The 25,934-nt window shown below is 38.7% G+C and overlaps 1 protein-coding gene across 9 annotated transcripts in view; it reads left to right on the top strand.

Moving 5' to 3' along the window:
• Positions 1–25,934, top strand: part of SOX6 (SRY-box transcription factor 6) — a 645,777-nt gene that overhangs the window by 547,639 nt on the left and 72,204 nt on the right. For all 9 annotated transcript variants that reach the window (XM_046016041.1, XM_046016039.1, XM_046016042.1 and 6 more), the window contains 3 exons: positions 7,085–7,234; positions 12,731–12,914; positions 15,987–16,174. In XM_046016041.1, the coding sequence (XP_045871997.1) occupies positions 7,085–7,234; positions 12,731–12,914; positions 15,987–16,174 (522 nt within the window). The remainder of the gene's footprint in view (positions 1–7,084; positions 7,235–12,730; positions 12,915–15,986; positions 16,175–25,934) is intronic.

A 25,934-nucleotide genomic window follows, 5' to 3' on the forward strand; every position in this document is an offset into this window, starting at 1 on the left:
AGGTGCTAAGGACGTAAATAAGACTGAGTCCTTCCATTAAACAGCTTGGGATCTGCTGGGAGATCAAGACATGGAAAAAAAAAAAAGAGAGAGAGAGAGAGAGAGAGAGATATTCCATAGAATACGCGGGAGTAGAAGAGATAAGGTGGGAGCACAGAATTAGCAGGGATCAGATGAGGCTTTAAGGGAAAGTGATTTTTGACTTGAGACTTAAAAGATGAGTAGGATTATGACAAACAAGTGGGGTTAATAGGAAAAGAAAGAATATGGCAGGAGAACCAAGGAGGCTGACTTGGAAATTATCCCCATATGTGAGGGGTGGGGTGGTAGATCTTCCCCTCTTCCTTCTCATCTCCGATCCTGACAGCCAGTTTTCTTTGGTGTCAAGTATTAGGGGCGTAGCTAAACAAGTACCTTCTATGCTGAAAAACAAGGACTTCAGTTCTTTCCTTCCATAAAACCACAGCTATATTTCCTGGATCGTTTTGTTGACATTGGAGGTTTATGAGAAGTAAAAGTATTTGTGATCTCTTTCAAATTATTTTTAAGCTTTCTCTGCACTCCCCCAGCCCCCCCAACCAGTCTGTAATGACTTGTTACTGACATATTTTCTTCCCTGTGCTGAACAAGCACTAAATCATGCTGCTTAATTACCCCTGTCTCCGTTCCACCCTCTCACAGCCTCACAGCTGAACTTGTCCAGCTTTATAGCTTGCCTTGCTTGGTAGGCAGAGGAATGGTCATCAGCATTGTTTTGAGAAGGTAACAAAACCCAGGGTGTCCCTGGAGAACTGAGCAAGGCTTGGGGCCTAGTGTTAGGCAGCATCAATCAAGTAAATATTGACATTTCCTTAAAGATGCCTCTCACCCACCCCGCTTGTTTCTTCCAACTTCTCCAATTCCCCCCCCCCTCCCTCCACCCCCAGTAGTGTGTGGTGCACAAGAACAGAATCTGAGTTAACCAGGGCTAGGGGCCTGGCGTTCCCAGATATTATATGGGGCTACAGCAGGTGGGGTAAATGTAAGGGTCAGGGTCGAAAGGTTTCACGAGAGCCTGTTGAATCTGTTTTTACAGACTAGCCTTTTCCCTTCCCTTCCTTATCGTTATCCACCAATAGGCTAGTTGTATTTGAGGGAAAGTGTTTTTTCTTTCACTCTAGGCCAGATTTCGACAGGCCACTTTAAAATGCCCTTTCTAATTGAAATGACAAAACACAAGAGAATTTACTGCAAAGAGAATCTAGTGTGTGAAGCTGTGCCTGCTTTTTTACCGTTGGTCTCCATACACTGGAGCGTACTGGTGCCAGTTTAAAGCCCCTGACAATTTCCATGTTTATCAAGTTCTCCTGTTTCTACCTATGCCCTGCATAGTTCTTTTTACTTTATCACTCTATCAAATATGTGTCACTAGGGTATTTCCAGTGTCTTCTCTTATGGCTCGGAGACTGGCTGAAGAAGGGAGTCGTTTAGATCAAAATTGTGCCCCTTGCTGCTTCAAGGTGGCTGGTGGTACCATTAACTCTTTCCGTATTTGAGGACTGTGAAGTGCCTTTTGAGAGAAAGTCGCTGCAAGACATCTGGTAATATAGTTTGCTATTTGAGAACTTGGAACAGCAGCAACATCAGAATCTCTCTTCTCTTTGGACAATGATTCTTGTCTGGTGGCTAGGAACAGGAAATGGGTTTCATTAATATTCACCGTATAGCTTATTTAAAGCACATGGGCTTTAAAGTGAGACTGACTCTAAAATAGATAATAATTCCCATTTTATATAATTATTTTGAAAACTAAATAAAATAATAAATTTAAAATGCCGGGCACAGAACCTGACTGAGTTAGTACACAGTGCATGCTTGTTGAATGAACCCATGAATGAATGGGGGTGATGATTGAATGGCTGGGTGAGTGATTATGTGGTTATGTGAAAATCGTGTGATTATGAGAATACAGGCCTTGCACCTTTTTGTCTATAGAGCTCTCCACTGGAGATCTTACATGATTTTATCACTGAAAGCAGGTGTATATGTATACACCTGCATATTTCACATTATGTTAAGTAGTAGGTACACCGTGACACCACTCATTATAATGACATAAATTTGGCTGTACTGGGGGTAAAGCAAGCCTCTCTTCTCAAGTGCAATAGTGTTATAAAGTGACTCTGACACAATATATTTTTTATATTGTATATTTATACTGACCATAGTCTAGGTATATACTCCAAGACACTCAAGAATTTCACCATAAGGCTGAGTTGGGTAGACATATCGTTTTGTGTTGAATGTAAGTAGGCCTAGTTATTAAAGTATCACTGGGATCCAAATGCAAGATAGGTTTTTTTTAAAGATTTTATTTATTTGACAGAGATGACAAGTAGGCAGAGAGGCAGGCAGAGAGGGTGGGGGGTAAGTGGGTGCTGAGCAGAGAGCCCGATGCGGGGCTCGATCCCAGGACCCTGAGATCATGACCTGAGCCGAAGGCAGAGGCTTTAACCCACTGAGCCACCCAGGCGCCCCACAAGATCGGTTTTTTAAGGCTAGTCTCAGGCTACTTTAGAAACAGTATTAGAGGTATATATTTACGAATTTGTGAGCTTTCCATAGGACTGTCTTAATCTAATGTATTTAAAAGATTGGTCAGTGAGTTAGTGGTAAAGCATAGGAAAGATTCTTTGTATCTTGGTTTTGGTTCACTGCTTTTTCTGGATAACTTCTTTTTTGAGGGATAAAGCCTAAAATGTGACCTATAAGACTGTACCCTTCTCTAGTCTCTTCTCATGCCATTCCACCCTCACTTAATACTCTTGCCACATTGGCCCTTTTTTGGTTTCTTGAAATCTTATCTTCTTTTCTACCTCAGAGCCATAATAATCAGTGTTCTTTTTTCTGGAATATTCTTTACAACCTTTCCACCTGGATAGTTCTTACTTAAAGTATTACTTCCTTAGAGAAGCTATTTTGATTCTCTAGACTATGTTACATACCTTTGTCCTATCGTCTTTTGACATTCTGTATTTTTCCTTCTTAGCACCTACCCATACCTAACCATAATTCATAATCACTGTCTAAGCATTTACTTAATATCAGTTTTTCTTTCTAGCTCCGTTAAGGCAGGGACTATTTCATAGTTGCTTGTTGTTGCACCTCCGGTTTTTAGCATAATGTTTAGTTAATGGTAAGCGTTTGATAAAGATTTACCAAGGAACAGATTCATCAATGCTGGAAATGTGCCTGCAGGGTGTAATGGTTGGTTCATCATATAGTCATTTCTACTTTAAATGGTGATGTTGAATGAGTGTTCTTCTAATACCAGTGCCAACTAGTTATGCTGTCTTGACGTGGTGCTTCTCTTTTGTAGTCCTCCGTGCATCAGCAGAATCAGGAGGTGAAACTAGACTAAATAATCTAGGAAGACTCCTTCAGTTTTGGGGCTAAGTGTGGCATTTTTCAATGTACCAAAACTCTTAATATTGGCTACTTTATTAAACCTAAACTAATAATAATAAAGGTGGAATTTTTTAGCCATAAAATAGTAAAAGCATTTCTTAAAATGCTCCCATGAAATATGGGTGGTTTTATGATTTTGAAAAAAAATATTTAGCTAGGCTTATTTTTTACATGTACGCACTGCATGTCTTTTATATATCTTGGATAAAGAAATAATATCCCAAACAACCACTGAACATTTTTCAAAATTGAAATGGAAAAAAATCTATATTTACATTAACAGTCTTCACCAAAGTTTACATGTTTATGAGACTCTGGCTAAGCCTGTTATAAGCTTTACTACATTGTTGGTTTTGTAAACCTCAAGTGTGTTTGGAAATGAATATTCATCATTATATCACTGTGACTATGGACTGTGATCTCTGAATCCTATCTGGAATGACACTTTTGTAAACTCTTACGCAATAGTTAATTAGAGTTTAACCTTTCTTTTCCCCAAAGCATTAGCCCACAAAGGAGTTTTTGAACTAAAACTATTTATTTGAATAACTCATATTTTGTGTTCTTCCAAAAAAGGATGCAGCAACATTTAGAGAAACTTAAAGTTCATAACTAACTAGACTGAGAAGAAAAATTGGTGCTACCCCACAGTTGCTGCTCAACAGTAGAATTTGTGTCAGAAAAGTTTGAGACAGGTGACTGCAGTTAGCAGTTACTGAAAAACTTTCTAGTTAACTTTTTTTTTTAAGATTTTTTTATTTATTTATGACAGAGAGAGATCACAAATAGGCAGAGAGGCAGGCAGAGAGAGTGAGAGGGAAGCAGGCTCCCTACCGAGCAGAGAGCCCGATGTGGGACTCGATCCCAGGACCCTGAGATCATGACCTGAGCTGAAGGCAGCGGCTTAAACCACTGAGCCACCCAGGCGCCCCTCTAGTTAACATTTTAACAAATGACTTCAAAAGAATAATTTCTGGTGAAACATTGTAATTTAATTTAGGCTGGGTTTACTTTCCTTTTTTTTTTTTTAAACTCAGCAGCATAAAATTAGTTGTTATATACAACACATATCATCACATACCACTTCTATTGCCTCATTTGTAGAGAATATCTATCCTTCCTAACAGCCAGTGATTTTATATAGTATGTTAATCCTGAAAATATTGATTGGTTATCTTTCATGTGCAAGGCACTATTTTTGCTGCTAAGCATTCAGCAATAATCAGGTGGATGGTGACTTCAGTAAGCTTACAGTCTATCCAACATGATAAGACATGGCCACACAACTAAACACAGGTTTAAAAAAAAAAGTGGTAAGTGGCACAAAAAAGGTGCACATCAGATGTTCAGGGTCTATATCTTACATCTTCTCCCAAACCATGTACTTGTTGCAAGACTTTGAATCCTCCACAGCTTCTAACACAGAGACTTGCATATAGATCATCTTCAATTAATGTTAGCTTAGAAGATGAGCTGTCTGTGAAATTGTTTGGTAAACCTGCACATATTCAGTGAATGGCATTCTTTTTATCTAGGTCAGATCTGAAGTCTTCGGTCTGAAAAGCATGGTACTTACATCTAAAATTATATATTTTGTTAGACAGGATGTGACAATTTTTACTTTCATGAGTGCCTTCTATCTTTATATTGGGCTCTATTTTCTGGTTTTTATTTCAAGGCTTATTCTACTCAATCTTATCTGATACCCTACTGTCCAGCTGACCCAGCTCTGTAAATTCATGGCATGTGGTGATGCTGCTTCTTGTCACGCACGGTCAGTGATCACAGCTCACAAGGGATTCTGAGGAATCTCAGCATTTCCGAGGTCTTTCCTCTTAGGTACAAACCACTAGAACGCAATATGAAATAAATGGTTATCAAAGCTTTAGAGGAAGCAATTTACATTATTTCTAAAAAGCAAGAAATGACTGTATTGTTCAGTTTGAAGGTTTTCTGAATTTAGTCAGCATTTTAAAAAATAGATTTGTTCCTGAGGGTTTGTTTTTCTGTAGTTTTTTTTCCCTAGTTGAGGTTCCCTGGGAAGTCAACATTGAGTAAAATTGACTTTCTTCTGATCTTGTGAATTATTGAGGGAAAATGAAGGCATAAATGATACGTAAGGACTCTCGCCTCTCTAAGATTCCATGACTCTTTAATACTCAGTAGGAGGGCATATTGGTCATGACGCCGGATACTGTGTGGCCGACATTTTCTCAGCTCTCAACCATCTTCACTCCATTCAGTAGAAAACTTTTCTTCAGTGGCTTTATCCAAGCAGAAAAATTTCAGAAGCTTCACTTGCCCCCACCCACTTTGAAGACACCTGGCTGCATTTCAAAGGAAAAGGATACCACAGAGTAAAAAGGAAACAGAAGAGGCAGCCTTTTCTCCCCCAAAGTTCTAGCAGTTTGACTGACTCTTACTTGTGAATTTTTCTTGCCACTGAGTCATTGCACATACAGAATTATGGAACTTTAATTTCTTTAGAGGCTTGTTATATTAGAAAAATTGTTCCAAAGAAAGCAACAATCATGACATAAGCACATCTGGCTCTTGCAAATTATTCTTTATTAAGCTTTCATTTAATTACATGTGCTGAAAGGTCTGTTTTTGATTACTGTAATTTTTTTTATTTGTCCATCTGAATGATAGTAATGCTGGAAATTACACACAAACCACCTGTTTTTTCTCCCCCTTACTAATATGGCAAAGTTTGAGCTATTTTCTCTGTGGTTGATGAACTAGGAAGCTTTCTATTTGTTATGCTAGAAATATGACTATCAAGGTAATGACTTAATCTTGATTATAAGAAGAAAAGAAAATATTTGAATGGAGTTTCCAAGCATTAAATAGTGTGAAGACTGAGGTATCAGAATTCTGGTTAACCATAGCAGGTTAACACATTCATTTATTATCAATTTCACCCAAAAGCTATTAATCAATAGTTAAGGATTTAACATCCTGTGTTGGAAAAAGAAGCTTTATTTTATTTCATTTCATTCCATTTCATTTTTTGGTCAATGATCTGGCTATATTCTCTTGAGGATTATGTTATATGCTGCCTTGAAATAAGACCTCAAGAGAACAGTGACTGCTGTTGGGCCTCTGGGATCTTTAGGGCAGCATTCTTATCATCCAGAAGGATCAGCATCCCCAGAGGGGCTTGGTCAGTATTGAATAAGAACAATGTTCTTCCAGGAATCCCTAGGAAAGTTCAGATTAGTTACTTAGTTCATGAATATTAAAATTACATGAATGGACATACTGATATTTGAAGAACTTTTTATAACAATTTTAGGCACTAGAAAAAATCATAGAAACCATTTAGTCAGATTCCTTTTTGTACCGAAGAAACCAAGCTCTAGAGCAACCAAACTCTTTCTTCAGGTCCATAAAGTGATTGCCAGAAGGACCAGGAACAGGACGATGGCTCTCATGCTAGTACTCTTTATTTATATTATTTGGTCTCTCTTATTTCCTCTTTTAAAAAAGTAGTGAAAGAGAAATTGCAAGGCTGTCAGAGAAATAGTTATCTAATGATACGGTAAGTTTTTTGTTTTGTTTTGTTTTTCGCTTTTTGTGAAACTCAATTTCAGCTGCATTTAAAAAGATAACATTTGTCTTCCCTGTTTTGCAGCAGCTCTATGCAGCTCAGCTGGCCAGCATGCAGGTGTCACCTGGAGCAAAGATGCCATCGGCTCCACAGCCACCAAACACAGCAGGGGCAGTCTCACCTACCGGGATAAAAAATGAAAAGAGAGGGACCAGCCCTGTAACTCAAGTTAAGGTACTTGCTTTGCAGGATTGTGAAAACAGTTTGGAAAACAGCTTCACAAGAAAAGTAGTGAAGGAGACTGGGATGGGAATGAACAGCAGGAAGCATAGCAGCATAAAGGAACCCCAAATGCTCCTCATTACGGTAAATTTCATGATTGAGCTCTGAGAAACAGGTGTTTCCCTTTTGATAACAATAGTGCCATATTGTGAGATCTTTACCTAAATCTGCAAACTCACTTCTCAGGAGTTTTTCCCCTTTGGATTCTGGCTTTTATTTTTTAATGTTCACTGGCATGAATGGCCATGGTTTTATTGCCAGTCTTTGTCATAGACTTGTGACACTTTCTCTCAAAGTTCCTTAAACAGGTGGGAGCAACTTATAGAATCAGGAAAGGAGGTTCTCAAAACTTTAGATTTAAGAAAAGGGGGACGGAAAAGAATCTATGGCTGAACTTCATATAGTTTGTTGATAAAGGTCTCTCCTTCAGGAATAGTTAATGTGGGCTCTGAGGAATGAGTGGTGTCATTATCTATTCATCCTTTGATGCCTTGTGGTTGAGAGGATAAACAGGCTCTCCCAGGTTATGGCTGGGACAGTGATAGAGGCCTTTGCTCACTAATTCTCAGTGTCTTAAAACGTGGCACCTGGGCAGTATTTGGCGACAGAGGAAAATGGATGATATGCTCCAACTTTGTGCTGCAGCTGGTACCTATAGGTGGTACTGGTTGGTTTTTATAATACAGTTCAGAGAAACAATTGCTTTGTATCATTGGCTTATCTACTTAGAGGCATATGCTAAGCACAGAGGTATTACAATAATACATTACAATAATGTACCCAAAGTAGTACATTTGGAGAAACTTTGCAATTATTAAATTTTCGCAAGGGAAACATCTAAGGCCAACAAAACAGCATCAAATGCTACAAAACCACTGAAATGATTTTATTTTCTATAATGTGCAGATAGGAATTAATTAAATGCCACCCATGCTTTAAATTCTCCAGAGAAATAGATGAACATTTATACTTTTTGTTAGAAATATTGAGGTATGACAATAGGCAGCTTAAATTTAATAAGGTAACATTACTTATGGAAACAGGCTGTCTCTTTTGTGTTCCAAGAATTTCTGTTTGTGAACAAGAGTCAGAACACTACAACCAAACCAAAATGCTTTGTTTAATTATAGTTGTTAGAATATGAACATATCAAACTTTTTTACTTGAGATATTGGGTATTAGATATTTTAACATGAAAAAGTCATTTTGTACGTGAGTTGGCCAAATGGAACTGCACCAAACCAAGCCTTTACTGGATGAGTAAAATGTTCCCTGGTTAAATTCAAGTTTACATCTGCTTTTACCATTCCAGCTTTGTGGGCCAACTGAGTTTTATTACTCACTTGACCACATGCAAATTCTTAGGGAGTTCTCTATATAATTTGACTTGACTATATTTTATGTTAATATCAAAGGAAACATTCTTTATGCTTACTATATTGTTTATTGTATGTGTGGGTAAAAATGTATAGATCAGGGCATAAAGCAAATTTTTTTCAATTAAAAAAAATAGATTCTACCTATTACTGAAGAAGTTCATGAATTGGCAATTGAACGGATTATGGTCACTAAAATATAATTCTATCTATAATCATTGCTTTCCCTCTGTATATAACATGACCACATGACATAGGGCACATTTTGCTGAAGGTAGCAAAATTAAACGTAGATGGCCTTATACACCGTCTTTCACTCAGAATTTTTATCTGCTATAATTATCAACATCAGAAATCAGAATTTTTTGGTTCAAATTTTAGTTCTACCACTTTTACCATCTGTGTCACTTTGGGCAAGTTACTTCTTTCAGCCTTAGTTTTCTGCTCTGAAAAATGAGAGTTAATATTATGGGCCTTAAACGCTCTAGCATATAGTGAGTATTCCATAAATGTAAGTGTAGTGATGATTTTGATGATGATGATCTGTTGAAGATGATGGTGGTGCTGGTGGTGTTTGTTGTAATTGAACTATCCATTTGTGTAACAAAAGAGAGCCTAATTAAATACCTAGAGGATTTCCATTTTCAGCTGTAATGGAGGAACAGGGATCAGATTTAGTCTCCAGCTTAAGCAACTGAAACACAGGACAAAATATATAAAACAATGATTCTCAGACATTTGCAATATGACTAGAGGACAATGATTCCTGAAAGAAGAGAAACAAGTGAGGCAAGTACTACAGTTATTCCAGCTAACTGTCTAGAGGTAGATTCTAGGTCATAGTGCAAAGACAGGTACCTACATGGAACATGGCAGGCTCTCTGAGTAGAGACATAGAGTTCAGAGTTTTGGGATACCAAGGTAGGCAGAATTTGTGAGGTACAGTACCAAGGAGGAGAGAGCTGCACACTGAGAGAATACTGAAAATCTGTAGGAGATTCCCCTGTATTTAGCTGAGTATTGATTGGCATATGCATATGAGGAAACTCTCTGAGGCCTGAGGAAAATACCAGATGTAGCAGGCAAAGCACCTGCAAGATTCACAAATGACTGAGAATGATTTGTGTTCCCATTAGCCAGAGTGGAAAGATCTTCTGACATAAGGGGTATCAAGTAGGATTGCCCAAAGGGTGATACCTCAGTAATGAGGCCAAATTATCCCTAGATTAGTGGCTTCTCTGAACCTACCTCACAAGCTTAAAAGCAAGCCTAGAAGGAGCCATACTTTACTATGTCTCGGAACAAAGTCCACAAATATTTGAAAGAATTCACGAACATGAACTCCAACATCTAGCAATGTAAAATTCATAGTGTGTAGCATCCAGTCAATAATTACCAGGCTTTTATAAGCAAAAATATATGAACAATAATAGGGAGAGAAATCAATCAATAGAAACAGATCCCAAAATGGCACAGATGATAGAGTTAGTAGTTAAGACAGTAGTTAAGACAGCTACTACAGAGTCACCAAGCTATAGCCAAATGAAGAGACAGGCAAATCTTCCTCCTAGGAAACACCCATGAAATTTCTGTCAGGCCAGGGCATGCTATGAGAACCAATATTGGGCCTTCCATGGTGAAAAAAAATTTACTTGATTGGGAGTTGGTAGATGCTTCCCATCCATGCCCAGCAGCATTGTTGGCAGAAGTGGCAATCATTGAATTATAAAAATAAATAATCAGGGTATATTCAAAGCTGAGAAAAATAGATGTTATAAGCTCCATATGTTTAAGAAGATAGAAGAAAACATGAGCATTATAAGGTAGGACATAGAACACATCCATGGAATGTCTGGGAGATGAGAAATATGGTATTTGTTTGCTTTTGTTTTTAATTAATTTATTTGACAGAGAGAGAGCACTAGTAGGGGGAGTGGCAGAGGGAGAGGGAGAAGCCGGCTTTCCACTGAGCAGGGAGCCCAATGTAGGGCTCAATCCCAGGACTCTGGGATCATGACCTGAGCCTAAGCAGACGCTTAACCAACTGAGCCATCCAGGCACCCAAGAATTATAGTTTTTGAGATGAAAAGTGTACTGGACTAGTCCTGAGGGGATTAGACATCAGAGAAGAAAAGATTAGTGAACTTGATGACAGAATGATGAAACTATCCCAAATGAAATATATAAAAAGAAGACTGTCAGTGCTGTGAGACATCAACTGGCCTAATGTGTGCGCCCAGAACCCCAGAAGGAAAAGGAAGGAACAGAAAACTATATTTGAAGAAGTAATGGCTGAAAATTTTCCAACTTTGAAGAACAGTCTGAACTCGGATACCTAAGAAGCTCAGTGAACCCCAAATAAAACAAACATGCTGAAAACTAGATACCTAGCATATAAGTCACTATTATTTAGATAGAAGAAAAGGAACTAATTAGTCTAAATATCCTTTGAGTGCAGAGTAAAGAGAAGTAAATTGTAATCAAGCACATAAGACATTTTTGACACGCATAATGATGCAGTCATGTTTCCTAAGACTCCATCCTATGTCTAGATATAAAGGTAAATGTACATTGCAACAGAGATGTGCCAGATTATCTATTTCCCACCAAGACAAAAAAAAATTCACTACGTTATCAAATGACTTATTTTCTTTGATAGTTTAATAGAAAAGGGACCTGGGATTTGGAGTCCAGTAAACTAGAGTTCAAATGTTGTCCTCCCATGTATGAATCTGAACAATAATTTTGTTACTCTGACCCTTCCTCCTTTGTGAATTTAGAATAATACTGCCCAACCTCATAGAATTATCGACTTATAGTTAAATGAACTAATATACGTGAAAATATCTAGCACAGTGCTCGGAGTATATACTGGCTTCTCTGTCCATGTTGTTTCTATTTTCTCTCTCTAATCTTCCTCCTGAGTAGCCTTTTCTGGAATCTCTTTCTGTCCTCCCTTAAATGACCATGGTAGTAGGGGAGAACTTAGAGATTAGCTAGGATCAGGCTCTCTTCCCAAAGGGGAGGATGTTCTGTTTCCAAGCTCTATTGTGTTTTAAAAAGTGACATTAATAAAATTCTCTGTGCTTTCTCAGAAGCAAAACAGAAGTTAACATTTGCTGACAATTTTACTATAGAACACAATAATATAGATCTTAAAACTGAACATTTAAATGAGTATGTTTGTATTACAACTGTTTCTAAAACAATGGACCTGTTGTTATATGTCTTTAACTACAGGATGAATGAGACAAAGGCAAGGAGTTTAGCTTTCAAGTTCCTGGTTACACTAGAGTTACAAGTCAGATACTTGAATACTGTGCCCAGTATAGAAGGACAGGCATCTTAAAATAGACATTCTGTAAATATACATAGCAAAGAATATAAAGAGACATCACTTTGGACATGAAAAATAAATTACATATAGCATGGTATGTAAAACATAATTATAATGTGTGCTTGCTCTTTGCAAAAATTAATTTTAAACCTGAATAGAGACCAGAATTTAGACCATGAGGGGTGTCCACACCCAGAAAGCCACATAGAAACCATGCTGTGGCATGTGGCTCCCTGGGCAGAGGCCCAGGAGAGCAGAAGAAGCCTGTGTTTCCATTTTTAAAGTACTTGCAATTGTTTGATTTAAAATATATATTAAAAAATTAGCTGCAGAGCCTATTTATAGTTGCAAGAACTTTTCAGAGAGAATAACACAAAAGCACTACAGAGCTGCTGAAATTTTAAATAATTCTTTGTAAATGCCCTAGGTTAATTTAGATCCTTGAAAACACATTAGGAAATTAAGCTGTAATGTGAGCTAATTCAGATTTTAATTTGGCAAAAAGAATGATCCAACTACACAGTTAATGTAAATAGAAGCATAACACAGGGAAATTAATGAGGTTTCCTTCCGATGAATCTTCAAGGAGGTAGATAATTAGCTTCTTTTGTTATTATTGTAGGAGAATGTGGCATTGTCTCTGAGGTGTAAAATAACTGTGGCTTACTAAGTGATAATGTGCTTCATTTGTCTTTTTTTTTTTTTTTAATAATTATTTATGTTAAACTCTTGTAGGATGAAGCAGCAGCACAGCCGCTAAATCTCTCTTCCAGACCCAAGACAGCGGAGCCTGTGAAGTCCCCAACATCTCCCACCCAGAGCCTCTTCCCAGCCAGCAAAACTAGCCCCGTTAATCTGCCTAACAAAAGCAGCATCCCCAGCCCCATCGGAGGAAGCTTGGGAAGAGGATCCTCTTTAGGTAAATGGAAAGATCAACAACAGGAAGAGATTTCTGAATTAGGTAAAAGAAAGCAAACCTGTTCAGGGATGACCGATGCCTGTTTCCAAAGTAGTCCTTAGTCCAAGGGGAAAAAAAAGAAAAGTAAAAGTAAAAATCCTTTCTACTGAAACGTGACCCCTCTTAGTATCTTGGGTGATTAGAACTTTTGGAAAAGGTCATAATATAAATCCTGCTGGGATGGGTTCTTTAGAGGCCGCCATTAGATTCAGCAAATCAGAGACTTGGGGATTTCTGTGCTTGGTTAATGCTTTGCCACTGAAGTAACTCTAGGCAGACAAGAGTGATCATGAACCCTCTAAGGGCCTAAAGGGACCTAGCCTCCAAGTTGCCTGCCAAAAGTCCAAAGTTTCTTTGAAGTTTTATATTTTCTTTTTAAAATGTATGTGAATTTTGTGTCTTATCCCATATTAGTTTTGCATTAAAACAAATGTGAATGACACACACACTTCAATGACATAATATGAAATAAAATTGATATCTAATAAGATATGTCAGAATGATCCTTGGGCTTCTAACACTCTCTGATATATTGCCAAGTATCTCCAGGGACACTCATAGCCCTGTGAGAAGTATAGAGGGAAAACATGGGTTTTGGCATCAGACAGACTTGGACTCAGAGCCTACACTTATTTGTTATGTGACCCTGGGAAAGTTACTTAATATTTTTGAACTCAGTTTCCTAATCTCTTAGAGGGGAATATTATTACCTAGCTCATAGTTTGTTATGAGAATTCAGGGAGGAAAATGCATATAAAATGCCTAGCATAGTGTCTGGCACTTCAAAAGCATACAATCTAAAAAAAAACTAGACTGAACCAATACCAACACATTTACATATACACGTGGAATGAAACAATAAAGGGGAAAGCATTTGTCAGCAGCAGAGTGCCAAATAAGTATTAACATGTTGTTACTAAGCCTCTTAATTTTCATATGAGACATAGAGATAACAAGGGATTGGGGTCTCAGAACTACGTTTCTTCACCGCATTACCTTCCTTGCCTTATTGAGTCCTGGAGCCTGAAATGCTTATTACAATAAACAAAATAATCTGTTACGTGTAACCATTTGCTGTTGAAAAGCCATTTTTGACTATATTATCTCATCTGATTTTTCACAATCATCTTATGACATAATGCATTATTACCCTCATTGTATGATGAAGTAAATGGATTCTTACAGGTAAAATGGCTTGCCCGATACCATGTGGCTATGAATGAGTAAAGCCAAGACTAGAATCTGGATTCTCTCACCTGAGTTAAATAAACTCAGTGTTCTTTTTTTGTGAATTCGCAGTTGGAGTATTTGCTGCACTGTGTTGGGTTTAAGTAAATCTTCTGATGGGGAGATATACCTCTTCCTCATTAAAACTTGGGATATTAGGATCCATAAAGCAGCCTATTCTCATTTTGAGTCTGGCTGCCTCTGCAGGGGACCAGGAGGTTTTCACTCCAGGCCCGTGAAATTCGTGTGGGAGAAAGAAGGGAGTCATTTCCAGTATGTGAATATGGTGGCTGGGTTGTTGTAAGTTGTGAGATAAGAGAGAGGGGGAAAAAAGCCAACTTAGGGACAAATAATAGGCTTGATCTTGAAATGGCTTTAATGGCTTTCCCATTGTCCACTTCTGAATTTTGTTTGGACGGTATTTGTTTGCTCTACTGGGCACTGTGAAGGACAAAGATAAGTACATCACAGGCCCTGCTCTTAGAGAGTTTATCCTTCTGCAGAGCAGATTTCTTAGATCATAAGCTAGAAATGGGCTGAAGCAATCACAATTTCATTCAGATGGTGTTGGATAGAAATGTTCTGTTTGGTTTTTATCAGAAAAGCTCCAGAGCAAAAGCTGAGGCGTTTTCTATATCCTAAGAAGCAGTTGTTTGACGGTTAAACAATTTACTATAGATAGCCTTGGGAATTTTTTCTAGACTCACGCATATACACATGTACCGCACACACACACACATGCATGGTATGGACTTGCCTCTAGTCTGGTTTCCTCTGTCCTGTCTGAGGTGTATGCGTGTGGACACACATTCATGTGTGATGAAATGTTCACACGAGGATACAAACAAGTGGATTGCATTAAACTTGACCACAGCAGCTGAAATCGATCAGTCAGCAAGCAATTGCCTTCTTTTGGTCTAAGAATTGGAAAAGCTTGTGTAAAGTATTAATTTTAACCCACAGTAAAATGCAAGATACTGAAAAAAATTAGGCAGTTTAATTTTTTTTTCCCCTCTGAGTTGTATGGAATATAATGAAAGTAAATATTTGTTCTCACTTTATTTGAAGCTTTGTACTGATGTGAAAACCATTCCCACACATACAGCCTCCCCCTCAGGAAGACAGGGAGCTGAGAGCAGTAGGTGTTTGGCTCCGGGTAGGGAATGGGTTGTCATTCTCTGGGTAAATAACTGAGGCAGCATGGTGAGTAGAGTGCTTCATTAACCAGCCAGTGATTGGGGAATGGAGAGTGCAGCGCATTCCTTCCCGCCCCCTCTCTCCTGCAGTGGACATACTAACGCACAGATAAAGATGTCGCTAAAGTACACACGTAGACTCACAGAATTTTCCTGCTAGGCCAGAAACCGCTTTCCTGCATTAGTTGCATTAGTATACCCAGTGTACCAGGCATCCTGAATATAGATATCTCTGTACCTCTCCTCACTCCCTTCTTCCATACTACTCCCCTACTAATTGTTAGATCTCACCAGAACACACACACACACACACACACACACACACACACACACAGAGTTGGCAGCTGGAATCTAGGAACCTTCCTCTGTGAGAAGGTAGGGTGACAGGGCCCAGATTAACTGGAGTGCTGGGGTGTCCTCCAAGGGCTCAAAGGCCGGCCAGCAAGTCTTGGTTTCCCAGTGCTCTCTGTATAGAACTGTGGTTTTCTTAAGAGCAAACACTCCCCTTCCTTGCTCAGAGAATGCAGCATTCTACAGGGGAGTGGATAGTGGCAGTATTTTGTTAGCGTCTAACCTCATTAGCTTCTAATAAAGCATCCTGTGTATGCAGATATCCTGTCCAGTCTCAACTCCCCTGCCCTGTTTGGAGATCAGGACACAGTGATGAAAGCCATTCAGGAGGCTCGGAAGATGAGAGAGCAGATCCAGCGGGAGCAACAGCAGCAACAACCACATGGTGTTGATGGGAAACTGTCCTCCATGAATAATATGGGGCTGAACAACTGCAGGAATGAAAAGGTAAAACTTACTTCTCTCCTTCACTGGCTATATTAGACCCATTGGCTTATTCTCATCTGGCTCTTTCCAGGCAGCCAAAGAGCTGGGCTTCTAGCTTGGGGGCTGTTTTTTATCACTTTTAAGCATTATTGCCGATGAACACATACACCCTTTCCCACTTACTGTGGGGTTGCCTCCCATGCACCCAACCAGGCACCCAACCCGGCATTCACCCTACCTGCCTATTGATGTTTTTCTGTCCCATTACAAAAGATTTAAAATGTTTTATAATGGAGGGGATAAATGAGGTGACTAGAACAGGAATAGAGGGAGGAAGAAGAGTATATACTCATGATGAAGGCTACTCTATTACTGTGACTCACCATTGAATTTATTACTAAGTTTCTTATCAGCCAGGGCAAAAAATAAAACAAAACAACTTACAAAGGCATTCATTTTTTTGATTCAACAAATTACGTATCAAGTGCTTATTCTGTAGTAGACACTGTTCTTGGCATAGGAGATACAACAGTAAGCAAACCAGACAAAAATCCCTGCTCGCATGGAGCCCCTGCTGTGATGGGGGGCACAGATGACGAGGAGATCAATGATTAATAGATAATACAATGTGAGTAATATCAGGAGGTGAATAAAAGCCCTGAGAGAAATAGAAGCAAGTTATGTAAGGAGTTAGAGCGTGTTCGTCTAGATGGGGTGGAAGGGACGCTGTGAGGAAACGACACTTAAAGGAGACCTCAGGGAAGGCATGGGCAGGCTGGGTGAAGAGCAGAAGGAAGAGTGTGCGGGTAGCAGGGGTGATGCGTGGAGAGGCCCTTAGAGTATACCAGCAACACAGAGACCCCTGTGACAAGATGAGCCCAAGGAGGAAGAACAGTTGGACAAAGTGATAGCCTGGAGTGACACGCTAGACCTTTTAGGCCCTGGAAAGGATTTGCATTTTATTCTAAGAGTGATGGAAATCCCCAGATGGGTTTTGTCCAGGGCAGAAACATGGTGTGATTTACATATAAAAGGATTATTCTGAATAGACTCCAGGAAGTTAAGAATGGAAACAGGGAGACCAGTTGAGAGGCTGTTGTAGTACCCTGGGTGAGAAATTCTGATTATCTGATGAAGAAGTGAAACATGCCATTTTTTAAAAAGAGATGACCGTATTTTCCCAGTGCCATTTTCTGAAAGTTTTTTTTTGTTTTGTTTTGTTTTTGTTTTTTGTTTGTTTTTAATGAGAACTGTAGAGGGACAAATGAGTAGCACACCGGACAGTGTCTTTGGTAATGATTTTAGAATAAATTTAAAAGTTATTTCCATTCATACATTTATTTGGTATAGGCTGAAAATAACTTATTAAATTAGGACCAAGAGTCTCCTCTTTGTTTCCATCCTTGCTAGCTCTAGCATGGGTGCTGTGATAGACTCCATTCTTTCTAATAAACTTATACTTTCCTATTTCCTAGAAGGAGTCTTTAACTAGCATGTGGAAAAAATCATGAGACAAGTATAAGGTCGTGTGTACTGTTACTTAAATATTTGAATATATAGCTATAACCAGGGTGTCATTTATTTTTCTTTGTTTCCTCTTCAAAACGCAGGGTGATGTGACAGTCTGAGATTTTGGATGTATTCATTTCCTAAAGCTATAACAAGTGATCACAAACTAGGTGGCTTAAAACAATACCAATTTATTTTCTCCCTATTCTGGAGACTAGTTTAAAATCAAAGTGTTGCCTGGGCCTTACTCCTGAAAATTCTAAGAAAGATTCCTTCCTTGCCTCATCCTGGTTTCTGATGGTTGCTGGCAAGTTTTGCCATTCCTTGCCTTATAGCTGCATCACTTCAATTTCTGCTTCTGTCCACATGGCTGTCTTCAGTGTGTGTGTGTATGTGTGTCTCCCAATCTCCCTCTTCTTAGAAGGGCACAAGTCATTGGGTTTAGGGTCCACTCTAACCCAGTGTGACTTCATTTTAATTTGATTACATGTAAGTTCACATTCACAGGGACCAAGGGTTAGGACTTGAAGATCTTTTTGAGGAACACAATTAAACCAGTTACAGTGGGATACAGAACCATTCCTCATGTTAAATCAACCTCTAATTCTTGATTGATCTCCTATACTCTTCAGCCATTCTAGCAGATGACTGGAATTCTTGGGCTGGGAAGGAGTTTAAGGGGATGGACATATGATAGAATTCTCAAATTATGAATGTGATCAGTCCTTACATAGATTAGGAAGCCATTGTTGATTTCCTGAAGCTTAGTGAAAAATTTCATTGTGTGCTCATTGCACTGAGGTACGAAGGTTAACATCAAACAATCAATAAAAAATTGGTCACTATTGGACCCCTTTGCCTTTCTTGATCCTCTTGGTAGGAGGTCCAGATCAAGTAGGAGAGAAACTATTTGGGGAAATATGGGTCTTTTGATGCCTGTTAAGCCATAAACTTTTATATACTTGGGCCTCGTCATGCACACACCATTCACTGGATCTGCTTAATCAACTTAAGTGCCCCATCCTCACAAGGCAGAACCCCTTTAAGATCTGCCTGGATAGATGGTTACATTTACAGTGAGGTCTCAGGACCACAAGAGTAGAAGAGTCTTGCCCCCAAACCTCTTCTACCATTCTGATATTAGAGATAAACACAGAGTCGATCTTTTAGTCTTTGATATTATATTCTCAGTGAGAACACCATGAAATAACATATTAAATCTTGATGTGAATAATGTTATAAGATCCTTTTGGGGTTTCTGAGTGAGCAAAGAAGTTTTGGTGTGGAGATATTGAGTGAGAAATGGGGTTAACAACAACAACAACAGACCAGGTACATACACTTGGCACCATCTACTTTACTCTTTTGTCAAGGGTTAATCCTAAAATTAATCTGAGAAGTATGTCAATGATGTATTTGAAAATTTTTTAATTTATTAGTTTTCAAATGAAAGTAATATGTTTATTGGAAATCCTAATACAGAAAAATATATGGTAAAAATTTACTTATCCTCTTTATCCCATTAACTATTAATGATTCCAAAGTTTTCTTTGAGTAGTAACAACCATTAGTGATTCTGAAATTTTCTTTGTATATATGAGAAAGTATTAATGAGTTTTGAAATAAATATTCTCACTTGGTAGTCACTGAGTTGCTGCTTACCATCTGTGTGGTATTTGGTAAGTTAATTACCCTCCCTGAATCTCAGTTTCTTCATCTATAATATGAGGATAATAACCTGAGTTACAATGAAATAAGATAGATGTGAATACACCTAGTATGGCTCCTGGTAGAGTGGGAATTTTCTTATGTTTCCTATCCCTTTTAATTAAATCACAGGTGACCTTGAATATAGAGAACAAATATACTATTTTGTCACAGCTAAGAGTTCCTCACACAATAATTGGAAGGTCAGAAGAAAGAAACAGCAGATTTCTCAGATTTGGGAATTTTGGCTAACTCGCATAGTTAAACTCTTTTCCAACGAGTTGCTACCCAAAGCTATGGAAACTTGAGGTTAATTAGATTAGACTAGGGTTTCTCAATCTCAGTGTTACTGACTTTTTTTTTCCTTTGACTTGATATTTCTTTGTCATGGTGGGGGGTACTATCTGACCCCTACTCTTAGATGCTAGTAACACCCCTCCCTTTGCTGACAACCCAAAATGTCTCCAGACATTGCCAAATGTCTTCTGTTGGGGGAGGAAGGAGACTAGGGCCGCTAGTTGAAAAATCACTGGGCTAGATAAAATGTATTTAGAATTAAACATCTCAGAAACTTCATTCCACCAAAAAACTCCAAATTATTTCATTTCAATAACCATTCTGTTATTAAATTATGAAAATCATTTGCTTTTGATTAATGCTCTGAATGAAATATTTCTTGGAAAAATGCATCTAGAAATTTTTGTTCAGAATGCTAGCATAGAGAACCTTTAAAACGTAATGTGTCCCTATGCCATTTAGTTTGAGGGAGTAGTGAGAAATAAATTCAGTATTGTTGCGGCGACTCTGCCATTCACTGAAGGCCATCTGTCATTCCAATCGGGCTCGGAAGAGAGCATCCTAATCCACGTGCACCACACCCAGTAGTAAATTGGCACTGGGTGTACATTGCTTCCAGCAATGAATCTTGGTTTGCCTGACACCATGACTCTGTATTGTTGAATTTGTATCATCAGTTGGAGTTAGTGTTCAAACTTAAGACACTACTAACTTCAAATTCTAGAAGTTAATGTTAAATGTTGTTCATTGACTTTTCTTAATTCATTTGGAAGGGAGAAGTCTGAGGTACTGAAATGACCTTGTTTTGTTTTGTAAGATGTGGGAAAGAGATGAGAGATTAGGTTACAATTGAAAAAAAAATTAATAAATCCAAGTTTGACATAAAATATGTCACACTGAATATAATGGAGCCCCTGAAGGTAAGTGGAAAAGTAGTTTCTGCAGAACCAGAAAACTCTGGTTTCCTGGTTGAAGAGAACTGTCTCTGTAGATGACTTTACTGGGGTTGCACTGGAAAAGACAAACATAATGGAAGAATCCATTATATTCCTCTATGTACAAGGAGAGTTCACAAGCCCTCCTTTTTTTTTTTAAATTTTTATTTATTTATTTTTTCAGCGTAACAGTATTCATTGTTTTTGCACAACACCCAGTGCTCCATGCAATACGTGCCCTCCCTATTACCCACCACCTGGTTCCCCCAACCTCCCACCCCCCGCCCCTTCAAAACCCTCAGGTTCTTTTTCAGAGTCCATAGTCTCTTGTGGTTCACCTCCCCTTCCAATTTCCCTCAGCTTCCTTCTCCTCTCCATCTCCCCATAACCCCCATGTCATTTGTTATGCTCCTCAAATAAGTGAAACCATATGATACTTGACTCTCTCTGCTTGACTTATTTCACTCAGCATAATCACTTCTAGTCCCGTCCATGTTGCTACAAAAGTTGGGTATTCATCCTTTCTGATGGAGGCATAATACTCCATCGTGTATATGTACCACATCTTCCTTATCCATTCGTCCGTTGAAGGGCATCTTGGTTCTTTCCATAGTTTGGTGACCGTGGCCATTGCTGCTATAAACATTGGGGTACAAATGGCCCTTCTTTTCACTATATCTGTATCTTTGGGGTAAATACCCAGTAGTGCAATTGCAGGGCCATAGGGAAGCTCTATTTTTAATTTCTTGAGGAATCTCCACACTGTTCTCCAAAGCAGCTCCACCAATTTGCATTCCCACCAACAGTGTAAGAGGGTTCCCCTTTCCCCCTTTCCCCCTTTCCCCACATCCTCTCCAACACTTGCTAATTTTGGCCATTCTAACTGGTATAAGGTGGTATCTCAATGTGGTTTTAATTTGAATCTCCCTGATGGCTAGTGATGATGAACATTTTTTCATGTGTCTGATAGCCATTTGTATGTCTTCATTGGGAAAGTGTCTGTTCATATCTTCTGCCCATTTTTTGATATGATTATCTGTTTTGTGTGTGTTGAGTTTGAGGAGTTCTTTATAGATCCTGGATATCAGACTTTTGTCTGTACTGAAGATACTTGCAAATATCTTCTCCCATTCCGTTGGTTGCCTTTTTGTTTTGCTGACTGTTTCCTTTGCTGTGCAGAAGCTTTTGATCTTGATGAAGTCCCAAAGTTCATTTTCGCTTTTGTTTCTTTTGCTTTTGGAGACATATCTTGAAAGAAGTTGCTGTGGCTGATACTGAAGAGGTTACTGCCTATGTTCTCCTCTAGGAGTCTGATGGATTCCTCTCTCACATTGAGGTCTTTTATCCATTTCGAGTTTATCTTTGTGTACAGTGTAAGAGAATGGTCAAGTTTCATTCTTCTACATATAGCTGTCCAGTTTTCCCAGTACCATTTATTGAAGAGACTGTCTTTTTTCCACTGTATATTTTTTCCTGTTTTGTCGAAGATTATTTGACCATAGAGTTGAGGGTCCATATCTGGGCTCTCTACTCTGTTCCACTGGTCTATATGCCTGTTTTTATGCCAGTACCATGCTGTCTTGGTGATCACAGCTTTGTAGTAAATCTTGAAATCAGGTAATGTGATGCCACCAGCTTTGTTTTTGTTTTTCAACATTTCCTTAGCAATTCGGGATCTCTTCTGATTCCATACAAATTTTAATTATTTTCTCCAGCTCTTTGAAAAATACCGGTGGAATTTTGATCGGAATGGCATTAAAAGTATAGATTGCTCTAGGCAGTATAGATATTTTAACAATGTTTATTCTTCCGATCCAAGAGCATGGGATGGTCTTCCATCTTTTCGTGTCTTCTTCAATTTCTTTCATGAGTGTTCTGTAGTTCCTCGAGTACAGATCCTTTACCTCTTTGGTTAGGTTTATTCCCAGGTATCTTATGGTTCTTGGTGTCACAAGCCCTCCTTAACATGATCTGCTTCCTAGTAATTTCACTGTTTTGAACGTGTATTTTGTGGGCTTATAGGCTTTGTTGAGTTTCTAGAGCTGATATCTGTCCTTGCTTGTTAGGTTAGAAGCAGAAAGAAGAGTAAATTAAGAACAGCATTATGGTAGCTTTGGCTCGCTCATAATCAAAATATCCATCTTAATTTTATGAGGTTCCATGGGATACTGATTTTTCTTGTGAGGATCAGATTTTCTTCTGAGGTCAAAGAGAGTAAATATATAATGTGCAATAAGATGGGTGAAATGGATTGTGACAAATTCAATTTAAGTGCCTTCAGAATTGTTCACTTTGGAATTATCTGTTTTCTTAAATATAGAGATCCATAAATTAGATTTATGAATTTGTTCTTTGTAACCCATAATATAGTTTTAGAGAATTTTTCGCAGTGTTGCTGTCATAAAATGCTATAATTTATTAAGCATACCTTGTCACTGTCTTATTTGGACAGTCTTTACGAAGGAATGTATCACAGATTTGGGTTCCTTGAGAAGGATAATGAGACATTAGCGAGCATGTTTACTGGGATGCGCTCTTTCTAGCCGCCCCTGTGGAAGGAAAAGGACACCAGCAGGCTTGGTCTATGATGCAGTGTCAGTCAAGCCTCAGTCAACCCCATGGGAAGCTTCAAGCCTGCCATGGTCATTCAGAATTGTCCCAAATTGGGTGGAGGGAATGAACTTTCATACACTTGTGTCAACCAGTCATTGGATGAGGACTACCCTGGCCAGGGGACATGACTTTGGGTGAGGTGACTCTCTTTAGCTGAGGGAATTCCAAAGAGGGCCAACAACTGAGGGTTAGCTACCATCAACATTCCCTGCAGTTGAGGGAGTCAATCTCTCAGTCCTAAGGGGGGATCTGGGCAAAGCATCAGGATGTCCACTGTAGTGTTTCTGTGACATTTAGTAACATGAGGTATGTATAAAACATGCTTTGTATGTATGGTAAGTGTGGACAAACATTTCCTACACGGGCATGGGGTGCTGTCTCTTTGTCATGTATAGACTCACATATATGTCCATCTGAATACAAATTTACCCGTGGCATATTTCACTTTATTGGGTAAATCCTGATTTTAGCACTTTAAAATGAAACATTGTTCACTTGATTGGCCAGAACGGCACCGATGGAGTTGTTCTGGTCGGCTGTGTCACGGGATATTTAGGGTCTTTTAAATATATAGATTGTAGGGAAAATAGACTGTAACGGCACCTTAGGAGCTGTTATGCTCCATCATTTCAACACAGCCTCTGTGTGTGGACTGTGAGTGTCCTGCCAGCAGAAGTCTAAGTTAACTGCCCTCAGCTTTAGCTTTCCACATCAAGAACACCATCCATCTTTATCCCTAAGTACCAGTGCAATTAGATCATATTATAGACTAATTGCTTACCAAATTTTGTTGTTTTGACATCTCTAAGATAGAAAGTATTTTAGTCATGACAATACACAGCAGAATTTTAAATAGGCTGCTTCTAAATATCCTTAGAGCTCAGTGAAGGGCATCTGGCCAGAAGAGAAGTGAGGCAGAGTGGGCCATTTCAGTGTTAAAGCACAATCTGTAACTTCTCTGACCTTCCTGATGTTTGTATACTGACTTGGTAATTGGTTAGAGCTTTCCTGAATTGCTGTTATGTAACTTGGGAATCTGGTTATTTTGCTCATCTTAATAATCTTGATGAGCCAGTAGATTGATTCCCTACTGATCAGAGTTGCTCATAAATAGGCAGATTACACATCTATATGCTTGTGGTCTGAATTGCCATTCCCCTCACATTCTGAGACGCTTTTAAGAAAAATGCTTGATCTTATCAAGTAGCAAAGCAAGCTACCACGGACACTCCTATCACAGTGTCTCTGAAGTACATTGATGGGATTAAAAGCGTGGCGTGGAAGAATTGGAGGGGACATTGTATTTGATCTGGCCTAATCACTTCAATTTGATGGAAACACTGGGACCTAGAGAATGAAAATGACTTGCCATGGTCACATGGTAGGTTCATGGCAGAACAGGAATGAAATTTCAGCTGTCCTAATTCTTAGACAATGATGTTCTTTTTTTTTTTTTTTTTTTTTTTTTTTTTTAGTATATGTGCTGCCAAAGCGAGCACGACAATGACGTTCTTATTTATAGAACTGTGCCGGACTCATATACTAATTTTCTATGAGATCTTTAAGGCTATTCCACATAGAAGTACTAAGTACTTCTGACATTGGCAATCTCAAACCTTTGATGGAGTAAGACAGTAAAAAGAATCAAGAACCATGAAGCAGAAAAGTGCTGAGTCCCCTGCATCCTGCATACTTGTCACCTCCTGTCTGGTCTAAGTCATTCTTCCATGCCACGATGGCCATTGGTTCTGCCCCTGGAAAGCTATCAGTGAGGAAAGTGAAGGTTGAATGGTGCTAATATAGACCAAGAGACAAAAGCAGAGGTGAGAGCTGGAACAGCAACACAATTAGAGGCCACATGGAAAATTGAGGAGAGCATGTGTATTGGAGTTGGTTAATCCTGGGACTCAGTTTCTAGGATTAATCCTAGTAGCATCCTGTACTGTTTTCCTACTGTGTTACTTAATTAAATTACTTAACCTCTGTGAGTCTCAATAAGCATACTTGTAAAACGGAGATCCTTACCCTTTCCTTGAAGGATTGGTTCGAGGGAAAACATTCAGAGCACTCATCTGACACAGGGAATGCTCAGTTAATATTCCATCCTTACTTTAAGACCTCAGACAGGTTGTCAAATGATTGCTAATTTTGTTAAATTTTCACTCTTTGATACTCTCCAGTGGTGAATGGGTTAACATACTGTTCCCTGGGACCAAAATGTCTTAGATCAGAAGGTTACTGAGAATAAAGTTAAGATACGCATTTTTCTTTTTCATTCTTCCAGTAACTGGTATACACTAGCAGCTACCTGCTAGAATCCGGCCATAACAAGTGGTATTATATGAGAGTTCTAGCAAGCTTTTGTCCTTACTAACTTAATATATGTTTTTACATATTTTCAAAAACCAAAATTTCAATCTATGGTATTTGAAAATATTTAACTTGATTCTTGCTAACTACATGCATCTCTCATGCCCAAATGATATTTTTTCAACCAAGCTCATAGGAACGTAATCATTCAATCACTGAGGCGCCCTGTAAACTTGTTCTTATTTGCTCAAAAAGGCACTTGTTCAATTTTTGCAAGTGTAGATTCTTGTTCCTCAACCATACTTTGCAAAAATATCAGAACAGTACATCAGTATTACACTGATGTAATACTGCCCCCTTTTATTGGAAATGGAAAACATGCTGGATGTCTTCTGCTTCACATTGTCAAT

This window comes from Meles meles, chromosome 8, assembly GCF_922984935.1.
Source record: "Meles meles chromosome 8, mMelMel3.1 paternal haplotype, whole genome shotgun sequence".
NCBI classification, from domain to species: domain Eukaryota; kingdom Metazoa; phylum Chordata; class Mammalia; order Carnivora; family Mustelidae; genus Meles; species Meles meles.